Below are 12,256 nucleotides of genomic sequence, written 5' to 3'. Positions count from 1 at the left end.
AATTTATTTAGTATGTTGCATTGCAATTAATCATAAACATTGCCAGGAAAATAATATGATGTATAATGATTTAATAATAATGTAATAATTCTCCATATGGATTTTTTCTTTTTGAAATTTAGATGTAAATAATCTTGTTTGAGAAATTTAGTGTTAAGCATTTATTACTTCTTTCCTTTTGCAATTGTTGAATAAATAACAGCAAAATGAAAAAAAAAAAAACAGTCTCAAAACTAATAATGTATTTCAAAGCATACAAACAACACCGATGAGTGACACAAAGTGCATTACAACCACTCTTCATTTTGACAGTGGTTCATTTCAAAAGGACCAAAGACATAAAAACTAAGTGTCCAGCTTAACCCAACAGTCTTTTCATGATGCCTGTGAAGTAATGTGTGATGTTGCTGACATTTCCAGTTGTGTGTAGTGTGACCTTTCATACAGAGCCTTTGAGCTGCCCTCAGCTGTTGAAAAAAAAAATCCCACATAGGTGAAGAGGAGCATTCGTAGAGCAGAGTCTCTCCTGCACACTTCCAGGTGATTCTCAGGGTCAGATCTACACTGGCACTCTTTTATCCTACGCTTTGCATTAAAAGGAGTTCTTCAGACCACAAAAATAACTTTTTCTGCTCTTCAAACAAAGATTATGTCTGTGAAAATGGGCAGCAGCAGCACCAGCGTTATTCAGGCTCAAAAGCTGGTGGACCAACTTCGAGTGGAGGCAACCATGGAGAGATTCAAGGTGTGTTAACAATCTGCTGCACAAAACATGCAGCACACTTATTGCAGATGTGATTTGCATGTAAAATTATTCACTTTTTTGTTTTTTTAACAGGAATGAGTTGGTTTTAAACTCTTGTGAAATGTCTTTGTGTTCCAACCAGGGTTGGGGTCAATTGTAATTGTAATCGTGTAATCGATAATTATACTTATTATGGCTTAATGATAATTGTAATATAAAAAATATATTATTGTCGGAATTTTATTCAAATTGTAATTGAGTTTAGATAATTGACATGATAATGCTATAAAAAAAAGTCAAATATAATTTCATGCAAAACTGGGGAACCATGTTACAGTTCTATGTACAGTTCTACACATATGTAGTTAACAATTATTAAAATATGTTTCATATCAAGCTTTCCCACATTTTACCATTTAAAAAAAATTTAAATTGAGGAGTGTAAAGACAAAGAAAAAATGCTCAGATGCCCACATCATAAATATTACTGTAAACCTATATTTTCATTGATTAAGCTTCCTTAACAAGGAAACCAATGGATAGGAAATGAATTAGATATTTGCTTTTAGTGTATTTTACAGCTGATTTATAACCCGTTGTATAAGAGATGCTAACAGAAAGCTAACACAAGAAGAAGGTTAACTTTTAGGCAGTGGCTATCTGTACGGTTGCCGTATCAATATATCAACGTTCTATCCCGACGCATCGCCACTCATTGGCCAGTTTAGGTCACGTGACTAAGACTAAACTTACTCATAAACCTAACCCTAACCCTAAAAATTGTTGCATATAGGGTTATAACCTAACCTAACCCTAACCTTAAACCTAACTCTAAGACGCTACGTACGTGTACTTCGGTAAACGCACCAATAGAACCGGGGGTTCTCCATATGGCAACCATACAAATAGACACTTTCTAAATTTTAGAAGGTTATTTAATAAAGCTCAGTAATTGTGATTAATTGTAATTGAAAATTAGTAATTGAGAACGTAATTGTAATTGACTTTCTGTGGATAAAAAACAGAATTGTAACTGAATTGTAATTGGAAAATTGCTGGTCACTGTAATCGTAATTTAACATGGGAAATTGACAATGTAATTGTAATTGAAAATTGTAACTGACCCCAACCCTGGTTCCAACAGATTTCTCTGACAGCGACAGATTTGGTCCGCTACTGTCAGGAGCACAAACGCAGTGACCCGTTGATCACAGGCATCGCTGCGTCATCCAACCCGTTCAAAGACAAGAAAAGCTGCGTACTGCTGTGAGAGCTCTGAGGAGGGACACTGTGGTGACTGAGTTCTCACTGTGTGTCCTATTGGGACACTATGTTGTTGTTTTTCATTAGAAAGCTCAAAGTTTGGACAAATCTTTTGAATGCAATCACTGTTGTTCAAACAATGAATGTCTTGTCATGGTAGATATTTAGTCAGTGTTTTAATAGAGGCATACAATCAGCAGGGTTGGGTTCAATTACATTTATCAATCACGATTACGCCTTCAATTATCCATGTTCAATTACAACTCAAGTCAATTTCAAGTCAATGACTGTTATTTTTTACAATTACAATAATTATTTTCCCCTTGGAAGTCAATTAAAATTACGTTATTAATTACTTAAAATCAATTCCAATTAATCACAATTACTGAGCCCTTAATGAATAAGCCAATAAAACTGTTAGCATCTCTTAGGATAACGGGTCAGTTTTGACCTATGTCTTAAATCAGCTGTAAAATACACAAAAAAATATTATCTATGATCTAATTTGTTTTTCTTCCCTGTTTACTTTGTTATACTTCTTTATCCATGAAAATATTGGTGTTAATATTTGTGGTATGGGCGTCTGAGCCTTTTTTCAATATATCCTTTGATTTTATCAATTCTTTTAATGGTAAAATGATCCTGATCAAAACTGACGGGTAGCAGGAAAACTTCATATGAAACATATTTTAATTGTTAACTGCGTATATGTAAGACAGAACCGTATCATGGTTCCGCAGTTTTGCGTTTCATTAAATTGAAATTGACAGTTTTTACAAAATTACCAAACCCAATCACTAGTTCTAAATATCTGTCCAAACCCGACCCGTCAGGTACCGTCGGGCTTCTGTCGCGTATCCATAAAGTCACAGGTTGCAACCGAATAGTCCCTCTTATCTCCTTTCCTATCCACTTTTCCATAACCTTGTGGTGATGTCATAGGGTTAAGGAAAAGTGTTAGGAGTTAGGAAAAAGCCATCACGTTTGTTTTTACAATCAGACGCACTTCCACTAGGTGACGTAATAATCTGACGGCCGCGAAGGTTAGTGATGTCTGCCGTAGTGAAAGAACTACAAATTTCCGAAAATGTACTACTAAAAGCTCATTTATAAAACTTTCTGCTGATATAATCTAAAAAATCACAAGGTTTGAATGTAAATCAAAGGAAAAGAGGTTACCAGGCGATGAGGAACAAAAGTGAAGCTAAAAGAACGTCACATAGAGAATGGTTGCTCACACACATTCCACTCACAAAAATGAATTATGTTGAATAAAACATTATGTGGATTAAAATGTCTCTGATTCCTTTATCTTGAACCACAAAGTGTCTGTTTTATGTCAGTTATAATCTGATAATATGTCTTACATATCATAATATATGGGTTTTAGATTATTTAAAGTTGTTCAAAGCATATTATTGCATTGGTAACTTAAATGATCTTCGTCCCTTGTCGGTAAACGTGAGTTTCAGTGAGCGCTCGGGTGTGCGTTTCCCTTTAAATGTTGTCGCCGCTAGGAATTGTGGGTCAGCATTATCTTGTCTCCTTTGGTAAAGGATGCCTCAGTGTTTCCGAGGCTAAAGGAGATAAAAAAGGAAGTATTGATCCTCCTTTCCTCAACTTAAAGAGAACTTGAACGCTCTTCATCACAGCCACCACTTAAACACTTCCGGGGTGAAGGAACAGTGGATAGGAAATGAGATAGGAGGGACTATTTGGATGTAGCCACAGTATCAGCTGCTGTAAAGAGTTGACACCCGCCCCCGTGCCAGCTTGGCTGATGACTGCAGTTATACTAAAGGCCGTGGTGTCACTACGGAGTCTGATTTCTTGATCCTGCCCGAAGCTTTAAGGACTCAAACAAAGTCCTTCAGTGTGACACAAAAGTCAGGCTATGTTAGCAAAAAAGGAATCTGCCATTAAATGCCTGTTTGTTTTAGCAGCTCAAGAAAAGAAAGATATATATTATATTCATAACTCTGATTATAGACGGCCAGCCTTTAATATAACAAAGCTGTTCATTTTTTTCCTAGAACCAAGTGTCCATGTTTTTCTCCTAACTCCACCATTGTGAATGCTAATGAAAGTTCTGCTTGGTCAGTTGTTGTATGGGCCGCTCACTTCCTGGGCCTCCAGATTTCCACACTTAGGTCGCCTGTGGCCGCAGCGAGAACGCCAGCCTCCACGCTTAGCTGGAAGGACAAAAAAGTCTAATGAATTCATACGGCATCAGTGTAAAGACATGTCAAATATAAAAAACATGTTATTAGTGTATCCAGAATTTAAAAAAACTAACAGCTAAAAAAACACAGAAGTAAAACTTTTTTATTTTTTTAATTTATTTAGGATATCACATCCCGTGACCCTGTAAAACAGGAGCAAGTGGGTTTGAAAATGGATGGATGGATAGGATATCACAAGATAATAGAACAAAAAAAACAAGCCTCAATACTTGAATAAAATATTCAATAATAAGGTTTTTAGTGATGTCTTAAAGGGCCTGTACTATGAAGCTGCATCAATATATCTGGGGTATCTCTGTACTACGAAGCAGGATATAAACACTTTAATTTAAGACAGGTGATTTCAGCCAGGCGACGTAGGTGCTTCTGTGACAGGGGCGGAAAATCAATAATTCAGAGCAAAAGCAACACTGTTGCTGCAGAAAAAGCAGGAAGGAAGGAATGCAGAAATTAATGAGTGTTAATGTTTAAATTAGTGAGGTTATACAATATTATTTCATTGTCTGTGGCTCTGATGCTGCATTCATGCAGCTCAGCCTACATTATAAGGTGGACAATATTAGTATTTTATACAGCCTGGATTATTTTACAGGACTGAGGCTCTCTGTGTCACCACAAAATACAATAATACATTTATAGGTCTATAGGCTTTATCAGCTGACTAATGTAGGTCAGTCCCTTAGATAACAACTTCTAACTAGAAACTTTGCATTGCTGCGACAATGCAACCGGGAATGCGAATCCAGAGATAACTAACAGCATTTCGTTCAGTAACTGAAGATTTAACAAAGAATTATTTAGAGCTGCAGAGAGCAGTTCTCGTGACGATTGCTTGAACTTAGGAGCAGGCTCGGATCACACTGAGCTACAGCTGCCCATGAAAAACTGAGAGTAAAAGTCCACCTTGTGTAAGCAAAGCAACAGGAAATGCAAAGCCTTCTCACTTAAAGTTTATTTAAAATTTTTTAAAAAAGTAAAAGATTGTAGCAACATTTTAAGCTATAAATTGTAACTCTAGCTGCAGAATTAAAGCTATAACTGCAGTATTGATAAAAGTAAAAGGTGACACACTCTAGCAGACCTAATCAACCACTCAATCAATGTATGATCACAAAAAGTTGCGCAAAATATTGAATAACATTAAAAGTAAGAGATTTATCATTCTACAAATTAGATATTATGATTGTCACTGAGGAGCAGAACAATTTGATCTTTGAATGGTGTGAATCAGTTAAGATTTGCATAATTAATGAAAAACGGGATTAATTAAAAAATTCATATAAATTTTTTTTGTCAGAGTGCAACCTCTACAAAATTACTGATAATTGTAGATTAGAGAGTGGGCTACATTTTAGTGCTAAATTTGAGTCTCTGAGTTAAATATTAACAGAGATATGGCAGTTTACAGTAAAAGCATCAAACCTAATATTACATTAAAAGTACAAGTGTTAGCATTTCACAATTTACTTAGCAGCATTTTCACTATGCAGTGGAGCATTTTGATATTTGATTAGTGTAGATCAGTTAAGATTTGGCAAAGTTGTAGCTCCTCAAATTGTGTGGAAGAATAAGAAAAATAAGAATAAGAAAAAAACGGATCTTAAAAGAAACTTTGCATTGCTGCGACAATGCAACCGGGAATGCGAATCCACAGATATCTAACAGAAATTGAAGATTTAACAAATAATTATTTAGAGTTGCATTTATATATTGGTATGATTTGGTACCACCAACCGTCGTAACATTTGACCCGCAAATAAATGACAAATCAATTTTAGTTTTTCTTTTCTTTTGGGGTCCCAAATTGAAAATCAGGCTCTGAGCGTCGATGCGTACACATCCATGTATTACACCTACCAAATTTCAGCAATTTTAACTAGTGTACACAACAACAAGAAAAGGAAGAATAAGAAGGGTAAATTGGGTAAATGAAAGGATTGCATCAATGTCTAAATATTCTCTCTGCTGTCAGCATCACATCAGATGCACGCAGTGACGTGTTCACAAAATGATCCACCTTTTATTGGGCAGCTCACCTTACAAGAGAAATGACTGGTCAGGAGGCAAGACTTTCATACTTGCTCACATCCTAGCCAGAACATAACCTGCAACAGTGATTTAGCCCCAAAAGTAGGTAGCCACCATTGTAGTACAGCAAACACACGAAATAAATCCCGGAAGTTAGCGTAATAAAAGGAAATCCAACTTTGTAGTACAGACCCTAAGCTGTGAAACATGATGCAAAGCACCTACCCCATTGATGCCAGCTCGATGATCCAGAGTGCATAAGGTTCTTGGAGGCGCACAGGGGATGTGAACCTATATCACAAATGAAAGGTGTCAAACAAGGCCTGTAAGATGAGCACGTTACATGACACGACCAAAGGTGATAGATCGTACTTTGATGGTGCCATCTGATGAGCAGGTGTAAAGGCTTCCAGAGGTTCTGTGGATACCAGTGATAAGAGCTGTGTGTCCCACATTGAACTGGGATGGAGGGTTTAAGACACCGTTGTGCATGGAGAGGCAGTGCAGCCTGCCCATGTTGTCTCCAGCCCACACCTCACTGCCGCTGTAGCTCATTGACAGTAGATATGATTTCAGCTAACAATAGAAGGGTAAACAGAACACGTAAACAGAAGAAATACTGACAGAAGTGCATAACGTACAACTATTTACCCTAATTTTCTTAAGCACTTTGGCGGCCCTTCGGTCATAGACACAAACGGTGCAGTCCTTACTCCCTGAGAAAATGAATTTGTCATCTGCAGCGAGGCACATCACAGCGTTGACATGGAGACTGAGGCTTTCAACCAGTTGGTCACCAGCTATAGTGGATCATAAAGCATAAGCATCCTCAAAGTGACATCATAGGAAATATTCAGTTCTAAGTTCATTCCTCACCTCTGGTGTCGTACATGGTGATCCTCTTGTCGAACGTACCAACCAGTAGCACGTCAGGCTGACAGGACAAACAAAGGACGGCAGCCCCAGTGCCAATACGGCCCCTGGCAGCACCAGCAGCCTGAAGGTCCCAGAGTCTCACCGTCTTGTCGAACCCTCCCGTGGCCAGCAGAGATCCCTGTGATGCCATGCACCACACCCACCCGCGATGGGTGTTGAACTCTCCCTGCCCTAACAAGTTGTGCCGCTCTGTGCCATTCGGACTTTCCTGCAGATCCCACAGCTTAACGTTCCAGTCCCTAGAGGCGGTGGCACAGACTGCCCCCTCACCCCCCAAAAGCAGCACTGAGTTGACGTGAGCAATGTGTGCCGAAGGTAACGTGAAGAACTCTAGTGCTGTGGATGGAGGGCTGGGGCTTCTGAGGGACTGGTGTTGGGGTAACTCTGCCTGCCTTTCATTGTTCTGGTTCCTGGGATACAACATGAGTTCTTGGAGATTGGGAAATGCAAATTGCTGCTCTTGAGCATTAAAAACCATCCTGTGGTTTTGTTCCTCTTCCATTATTGCTCCTTCTCTAAAACCCATCTCTAGGTTTACACCCATCTCACCATCATCACCATCCATGTCCATCCCCTCATCAGCACCATACACAACCTCCTGAGCTGCCACTCTCACCCCATCTACCTGCTCCTCGCCCTCTGCAGCTAATCGCCCATCCTGTCCTGCTCTCTGCTGTGCTCCTTCTTGGCTCCTTTGCTCCTCTTCCTCTCGGATCTGTTTGGCAACATGATGTACTCCACCTGTCCAGCAGGTTATAAGCTCCTCCATCTCTACACATGCAGCGGGCCAGTCAAAGTTCTCCCTCGGTCCCACTGGAAAACCAGCTCTAGATCCAATTACTTTCCGAGCCCGCAGCTGCCAGGATGTGCTATCGTTTGCCACATTTCCCAGAACTTGACAGACCTGAGAAAAACCATGAGGGAAAACTTGTTAGTGTAAATGTTACAGTTTTTCTGGATTGATAAGTTTCATTCACTGTACACAGGGACCAACTGACTGCACACATTTCTCAAAAACAGGACTCTGATGTGAAAACCTTGAACACAATTCATGGTTTGAACAGTTTCCAAAACTCTTGCACTCTTTTTTTGCAAAAGACAAATTTCTTGCTCATTTGAACACACTTTTCACTCATTGCACACATTTTTCAAAGAGTGAACACAAAAATGCAGAATTTGGACACTGTTCCAACAAAGCTGTCACAGTTAATACACAATAGGTCAACTCTGAAAACACATTTGCCAATAAACTGCACACTATAAAACCTGCTGGGAAACAGCATTAGCTGTTCAAAATGGTTGTTAAAGGAGCAAGAGGTCATGTTGAAAGAATAAAACATGGACGTGTCCCAGGACACTATATCCCTCCCTTCTCACAACACTCACTACAAGAGAACATAAGACAAGTTCATCAGTGTTTCCAAAAGAAGTACATGTTACTTAACATCCTAAATTAACTCAACTTCACTTTATCTGCATTTTGAAAATGCTAATCATGAAGAATGCAAGAAAATCTTAAATGAGATGACTTGTACTTTGAATGAGGACAGAATTTTAATTAACCCAGAATCAGTCACACAGGTTTTTAAATCGATGCACACTAATAAAGCAACAGAGCCAGATAATTTGTCTGCTTATCTTCTAAAAACTTTTGCAGAGGAGCTGACTTCAGTTTGGCACCAACTCTTCCAGCTCCAAATCATGCCCCCAAGTAAGCAATGATTTTAGGCCAGTGGCTTTAACCTCCAATGTAATGAAAGCATTGAACTTCTTACTTTAAACCTGAGTAGTTACAACATTAATAAAGAAAAGGAAGTTGAAAAGTAAAAATGTCCAAAAAAAAAAAAAAAAAAATTCGACTCCGGTGGGACTCGAACCCACAACCTTTGAATCACCTCTCAGGGTTTGACTAGAAGTCCAATGCGCTATCCATTGCGCCACGGAGCCACCTGCTAACGACCAGCTGTCGTCAGACTAGAAAACAGATGGTTGTCAAGTCAACTTAGAACAAGATTGTGGCCTGAAAAATTCGTGGCGCAGACATTTGTTGATTTAAAAAAACACAAATCATTCTATTTTGTGACTTAGTCTGCATGAAAACAAACAATAAATAAATATTCCCAAACCTTTGGTAGAACATCAATGACACACTGAGCAGGAAGCTGTGAGGCGATGTGGGCTAAGATCTCAAACGGTAAAGACAACAGGCCGCGTTCCTCAGAGGTTGAAGGGCTGATGTCTGATGATAATGAAGGCCGCGGGCTGGGAAAAAAATAAATATCACCAGTGACCCCATTACAGCTGACCAGTTACAGTTAGAATGCAGCGGTTATTAATATCATGATCAGAATTCACACACATTAAAGCTGATACACGGAGTTTCTGAGAAATCTATGTTTATGTATGATTCTTTTGAAATGCGAAAAAATACCTAACTAGTCTTTTACTATGGTCTACTGCTGGTGGTTGCTCATATAATTAATGTATATGTATATATAATGCATGTTATTCATATATTTATTCATTTATTTTTAATATATTATATTTAAGAAAGTGAAAGTATGAAATAGTTGTTTAAGATTGTGTTGTGTTCAAATTTGAAAAAGGCATATGTTTAAAAAATATGCTTTTTCAGTAATGACTTTTTTGTTTATCAATTACGAGACATTTCATGCGACCCCATTAAAATGCCAGGCGACCACACATGGGGTCATGACACCAAGGTTGAAAATCACTGCATTAATCTATATAGGAACAAGGAATAATTGGTCTGTGTCTGCAACCAAAGCAGTGCCTTCTCAGTGTTATGCATGATTTAACCCATTGAAGGCAGGCTTCCTGCTCAATGCTGGGTTTTTACTTTTCTCATATTATGAAATATTTACCAATAAGCTTACTTTGACAACTGTTTTAGCATGCACAATTGTAATAATTTACCTTTCACACCTACTGCTTTAATACAATTACATTTAAACATAAGTTGTGTTTGAACTTGAATAACTTCATAACAGGTAAAATCACTAATTTGAGAGTTACCATCATCAAAATTAAATTGGGTATGGTTTTTTTAGGCGTTTAGTGGGGTGAATGGTAAAGGTTTAGTAAACTTGTTTTTGCATTTCCTTTAAATTCCAGGGTGGTAATACAGTTTAATATGGGTTCACTCACCTGTCCAGGTGTGTAGGCGATGCTACACTCTCACACTCTCCACAGGAGGTCGAAGGCTCACCCGCAGGGTCACCTGGGTCCAAGGTGTCATCAGACATCCCAAGAGACAGCTAAAGTGGACAGACCGACACACTCAAAACATGTAAGGTATCGCGATATTTAGATTGAAAACATAACACCCGCTTTTGCTAAAGATAATCTATTTTAGACACTGGTAGGTTTACTATTCAGACATTTATTACTTTTAGATATTTACGATCAATACCACACTGCTGTTTAAGTTGGGTTTTTTTAAGTTAAAGCTGATTTAAGAGAAATCTGCAGCCAAAGAAAACACCGGTTAACGTTAGCTTTAAGAGCAGCAGGTTCACATTATGTTATCGGTCTGTGACAGCGATACAGACCGTGAATAGAAGTTATCGTCCGCAAGGAGGAAAAACGTCAAATTCCTGAGTTATTACAAAAGAAATGTCACAATAAGCGTTGCTATAACAAGCATTGGAGAACTACAAATACGATTGGAAACACAACTTCCGGCAACGAAATATTGCGTCATCACGTTCTTTTATTTTTATTTTATTTTTTTTGCATTTGAACACTTTATTTTTTGAAAATATTTTTGATTGATTTTTTTTTTGCCCCAAAAGTCAAAGAAACACATTTTAAGATTATTTCTGGCATATACCTTGTTAATGATTTTGTGCATAAAAGATCCAGTTTTGACACTGAAACCTGGACTTTTTGTTCATCCTCCACAGAAACAATTGGACATTTATTTTTTTTTTTACTTTTGTAAAAACAAATGTTTTTTGGACTGACATTCACAGCTGGTTGCCTCTCAAAATCGATGTACCACCCTTTTGTTCCAAAGACATCATTTATTTCATGGACAATTTGGACCATGTATCTCTGATCATGTAAATGTTGTTATTTTAATGGGTACATTTTTTTTCATACTTGTAAATGGAAAGACTCTACTCCTTTGTGTAATGATTTGGTTCACTACCTACTTCAAGTCTCTTAATTAATCAAACAACATACCAAAAAATCAACCAAAATTTATAAAGAAATCAGATGTCTTTGCTCTTTTAAGATGCCATTGCCTTGTATGTACCTTTTTCCTTTTGTCTGTATTCATTATTTTTTGTTTACTTCTCCAGCAAGTGCCAGAGTGTATTATTGTGCCTTGTACCCTAATTTAAAATATATATGTATTGTATGTACTGTTTGTAAAAAAAAAAATAAAAAAGATTAAAAATAAATAAATAAATCACTCACTTCCGGGTGGTTTCCATGGTAGTTTGTGAGCTCTTTGTTCCATTTATGATGGCTTTTTATCACATGCGTGCACATAAGTAACCTAAGGTTTAGGCTTGATTAACCCACTTCATACCAGCTGTAATGGAATCCGATACCCAGAGTTTCCCATCGCGGGGTATGTTGACCCAGAGTTTATGGATAGACTCAGAGTTTGTTAACCCTCCTTTATGAAATACCCCTCCAAAGATAAATAAACTAATTATGGGAAAATTAACGATATTTATCCTTTAAAAGTCTTCCTTGAAACACAATTTTGAATAAAGAGTGATGAGCACCTTATGTTGGAAAAACAGTGAAAATACAGATTCAGACAAAATCTATTTTGACCATAAATGTTAATTGTTTTTACAAAACACTGCATGATTTTTTATTTATTTTTAAAATAATTTAAACAAGTTCAAGTTGTTTTTCTCAGGTTAAAAAATGAATTGAAATGAATGAAAATAGTATATATACACATTTAGATAACAAGGCTTCATCTAGATGTTTTGGTAAATGTCAAAATTGAATGAAAAAATAAATAACAATAAAACAAAATGTATGGAGGTAGATT

General features: G+C 37.4%; 2 protein-coding genes and 1 non-coding gene across 5 annotated transcripts in view; 1 reads left to right on the top strand and 2 right to left on the bottom strand.

The window, feature by feature from the left end:
• Positions 1–492: 492 nt before the first annotated feature.
• On the top strand, positions 493–3,176 carry LOC114468650 (guanine nucleotide-binding protein G(I)/G(S)/G(O) subunit gamma-7-like). 2 transcript variants are annotated; one of them, XM_028455672.1, is made up of 3 exons: positions 493–540; positions 647–745; positions 1,890–3,176. In XM_028455672.1, the coding sequence occupies exons 2-3, from the start codon at positions 650–652 to the stop codon at positions 2,013–2,015; spliced, it is 222 nt and encodes a 73-aa protein (XP_028311473.1). In that variant the 5' UTR covers positions 493–540; positions 647–649; the 3' UTR covers positions 2,016–3,176. The 2 variants fall into 2 exon arrangements, with proteins under 2 accessions (XP_028311473.1, XP_028311472.1); XM_028455671.1 differs by having other exon boundaries at positions 507–745.
• fbxw9 (F-box and WD repeat domain containing 9) overlaps positions 1,969–12,256 on the bottom strand; it is a 21,700-nt gene continuing 11,412 nt past the window's right edge. Inside the window, exons 1-8 of one of the 2 annotated variants that reach the window (XM_028455645.1) lie at positions 10,788–10,914; positions 10,384–10,493; positions 9,342–9,477; positions 7,156–8,119; positions 6,931–7,079; positions 6,652–6,855; positions 6,505–6,570; positions 1,969–4,200 (exon numbers count right to left, since the gene is read on the bottom strand). In XM_028455645.1, the coding sequence (XP_028311446.1) occupies positions 4,126–4,200; positions 6,505–6,570; positions 6,652–6,855; positions 6,931–7,079; positions 7,156–8,119; positions 9,342–9,477; positions 10,384–10,481 (1,692 nt within the window). In that variant the 5' untranslated portion in view covers positions 10,482–10,493; positions 10,788–10,914 and the 3' untranslated portion in view covers positions 1,969–4,125. Of the gene's footprint in view, positions 4,201–6,504; positions 6,571–6,651; positions 6,856–6,930; positions 7,080–7,155; positions 8,120–9,341; positions 9,478–10,383; positions 10,494–10,787; positions 10,915–12,256 lie in introns of those variants that run through there. The other variant, XM_028455643.1, reaches the window with a different exon arrangement.
• On the bottom strand, positions 9,072–9,162 carry trnar-ucu (transfer RNA arginine (anticodon UCU)). Its single transcript is given in 2 exon segments — positions 9,072–9,107; positions 9,126–9,162. It is a non-coding gene; the product is annotated as a tRNA-Arg (tRNA).

The sequence above is a fragment of the Gouania willdenowi genome, chromosome 8, assembly GCF_900634775.1.
Source record: "Gouania willdenowi chromosome 8, fGouWil2.1, whole genome shotgun sequence".
Taxonomy (NCBI): domain Eukaryota; kingdom Metazoa; phylum Chordata; class Actinopteri; order Blenniiformes; family Gobiesocidae; genus Gouania; species Gouania willdenowi.
The sequence above is the reverse complement of the archived record's forward strand: the minus strand, read 5'-3'. Positions and strand labels throughout refer to the sequence as shown.

Bases quoted from the DNA above. Each gene is read 5' to 3' on its own strand.
- LOC114468650 (XM_028455672.1), top strand. From the start codon at position 650: ATGTCTGTGAAAATGGGCAGCAGCAGCACCAGCGTTATTCAGGCTCAA. The intron at 746-1,889 runs GTGTGTTAACAA...TGGTTCCAACAG, and splicing joins CAACCATGGAGAGATTCAAG to ATTTCTCTGACAGCGACAGA.